The sequence below is a fragment of the Ranitomeya imitator genome, chromosome 2 (genome assembly GCF_032444005.1).
Source record: "Ranitomeya imitator isolate aRanImi1 chromosome 2, aRanImi1.pri, whole genome shotgun sequence".
Classification (NCBI taxonomy): Eukaryota; Metazoa; Chordata; class Amphibia; order Anura; family Dendrobatidae; genus Ranitomeya; species Ranitomeya imitator.
Window position 1 is genome coordinate 36,222,306 of NC_091283.1, and position 3,364 is coordinate 36,225,669.

The 3,364-nt window shown below is 51.8% G+C and overlaps 1 protein-coding gene across 1 annotated transcript; it reads left to right on the forward strand.

The window, feature by feature from the left end:
* Positions 1-968: 968 nt before the first annotated feature.
* On the forward strand, positions 969-2,897 carry LOC138666207 (heat shock 70 kDa protein-like). Its single transcript, XM_069754447.1, has one exon. It carries the CDS (start codon positions 1,071-1,073, stop codon positions 2,895-2,897), a length of 1,827 nt encoding a protein of 608 aa, XP_069610548.1. The 5' UTR covers positions 969-1,070.
* Positions 2,898-3,364: the final 467 nt, after the last annotated feature.

Here is a 3,364-nt window from a genome sequence, read left to right on the forward strand (position 1 = left end):
TTCCCTTTAAAAAAAAAAAATTGAAAGAAATTAGAATCACCCTCAATATTTCACGATCAGAAAAAAAAATAAAAATACACGTATTTGTTATCACCACGTCAGTATGAATGTGGGCTATCACCCATACGATAACCATTGCAAAGATTAAAAAAAACTAAGCCGCCAGAATTACAGATTTTCAGTCACCGCACCTGAAAAATAAAACAATTTAACAAAGCGCTGGTAGTCACGACCCGATGGTACCAGTGAAAATGTCCGATCACCAGAGGAAAAATAAGCGAGTCCTCACCGGGATAATGGAGGACGAGGAGGAAAACCAAAATAATCAAAATCGGAGACTCCTTAGTGGGTTAGATCTTCTGGGCAGCAGTTATTCTGAGGTAGGTCCTAATACACACCACTGCGTCAGATCTAAAGGGATGAAACTCAAGATCGCTGCTGTGGACGCACAACTAGATCCCCAAACTGTCACTTTACTGAATCTACAAATTTCCAGTCATGACTTTCTTCCCCGCACGTCTCACACCTCAGCGTCCTCACCTCACACACGGCGGTTACTAACACTCCTAATTCCTGTCAGAGAATCTCCTTCTCGAGTTCCCGCGCATTTTCCAGAATCTTCCAGCACTGTCAGGCGCTGCCCGCCCTCAGTCCTCACGCTGATTGGCTGAGCAGCTCCCTGACTGAACTGCCCTGCATGGAACTCTCGGGACAATTCTCCCAGAGATGTGACGTCAGTAACAGCTACCGCCGCTGATTGGACGAGTGTTGGAATTGCTTGAACTCTCGCGAATATTCTCCGTAGTCTGTGAGGTAAGTTGCGCCGTGATTGGCTGTCTCTGCTGGGAACACTCGGGAAACTTCGGGAGAGTTGCCTAGCGACGGTAGCAGCGTGTAAAAACCGCGTTCTGATTCGTTAGAAGGGTTGTGACGTTTCTGCACTCTACACATATATAGAGAGCCGGAGCCGTACGGAGGATCAGTTACTGAAGACGGTCGCATTCTGATACAAGCTCTGCAGCTCTTCCAGGCTGAGCCACCTGTCCTGACTGCACACATCCTGACAGAAGATGGTATCCAAAGGAGTGGCGATTGGCATTGACCTGGGCACCACCTATTCTTGTGTGGGGGTCTTCCAGCATGGCAAGGTGGAGATCATCGCCAATGACCAGGGAAACCGCACCACCCCCAGCTACGTGGCCTTCACTGACACCGAGAGACTGATCGGAGACGCTGCCAAGAACCAGGTGGCGCTCAACCCTCAGAACACCGTGTTTGATGCCAAGAGGCTGATTGGCAGAAGGTTTGATGACCCTGTGGTGCAGGGTGACATGAAGCATTGGCCCTTCCAGGTGGTGAGTGATGGGGGAAAGCCCAAGATGAGAGTGGAGTATAAAGGAGAGCAGAAGACGTTCTCCCCGGAGGAGATCTCCTCTATGGTGCTGCAGAAGATGAAGGAGACGGCAGAGGCTTATCTGGGTCATCAAGTCACCAATGCCGTCATCACCGTGCCAGCCTACTTCAACGACTCCCAGCGCCAGGCCACCAAAGATGCCGGTGTCATTGCTGGGCTCAACGTGCTGAGGATCATCAATGAACCAACAGCAGCCGCCATCGCTTATGGCCTGGATAAGGGAACCCGTGGGGAGCGCAACGTCCTCATCTTTGACCTGGGCGGTGGTACCTTTGATGTTTCCATCCTCACTATTGAGGAGGGCATTTTTGAGGTGAAGGCCACAGCGGGTGACACTCATCTGGGTGGAGAGGACTTTGATAACAGAATGGTTAACCACTTTGTTGAAGAATTAAAACGCAAACATAAAAAGGACATTACTCAAAACAAGAGGGCTCTGAGGAGACTGAGAACTGCCTGTGAGAGGGCCAAGCGCACTCTGTCCTCCAGCACCCAGGCAAGCATTGAAATTGACTCCCTTTATGAGGGCATTGACTTCTACACCTCAATCACTAGAGCCCGCTTTGAGGAGCTGTGTTCTGACCTCTTCCGTGGTACTCTGGAGCCTGTCGAGAAAGCCTTGCGAGATGCCAAGCTTGACAAATCACAGGTCCATGAGATTGTCCTAGTGGGGGGCTCCACCCGTATCCCCAAGGTGCAGAAGCTGCTACAGGACTTCTTCAATGGGCGAGATCTGAACAAGAGCATCAATCCAGATGAAGCTGTGGCATATGGGGCTGCTGTCCAGGCCGCCATCCTCATGGGAGACAAGTCTGATATAGTGCAGGATCTCCTTCTTCTAGATGTGGCTCCTCTGTCTTTGGGTCTGGAGACAGCTGGAGGGGTTATGACTGTCCTCATCAAACGCAATACTACCATTCCTACCAAGCAGACCCAAGTGTTCAGCACCTACACTGACAACCAGCCTGGTGTCCTCATTCAGGTGTACGAAGGTGAGAGAGCCATGACCAAGGATAATAACCTGCTGGGTAAATTTGACCTTAGCGGAATCCCTCCAGTTCCACGAGGTGTACCCCAAATTGAGGTGACCTTTGACATAGACGCTAACGGTATTCTCAATGTGTCTGCTGAGGACAAGAGCTCAGGCAAACAGAACAAGATCACAATTACTAATGACAAAGGCCGACTGAGCAAAGAGGAGATTGAGAAGATGGTGCAAGAGTCAGAGAAATACAAAGCTGATGATGATGCACAGAAAGAGAAAATTACTGCCATCATTATTGCCTCCCCCCACACACAACTGCACAAACGGAGGCAGGGACGCACACACAGACACACACACACACAGCCGCACACAAGCAGGCACACTCACACACACACAGCACCCACTCACCTCTCCGCACGTTCCCAGCAGCCGCAGCACATCCCAGCGATTTTGTCTGAAACAGCCGCGCTGAATGATGATGTAATCCAGCCGCGCTGATTCACACAAGTGCCGGGCAGGAAGGAGGATGGTGTGGATCCCTGCAGCTCCGCTCTGGTCCCAAGCTGCAAGGATCGCCACCCTTTAGGTGCCCACCTCCGAGGGCCCCCCATTCAGCAGCAGCGGCGGGCAGTGTTAGCCTCAGCCTGCGACTAACGCTGCCTGCCATTAAAGTGAAATTCAAGCGTGAATATTCATTTCTCTTAAGTAGCAGGGACAGGCTTCTGTCCATCTGTTGCTCTCTGGCACCAGAAGGGCCCCCCTTGACTCAAGTGCCCCATAGCAGCTGGGTGTGCCGCTATTAGCAACACTCCACTGGCTGGGGGGCCCCTGGAGCAGTGGGGGCCCTAGGCAGCTGCTGGCCAATATGCCAGCAGGTGTCAGTGCCTGGGCCCACCGGAAAATCCTCCCGTTCTCCGGTGGGCCAGTCCGACCCTGTGCTCGGTTCACCCTTGGCGTGGCTAAAC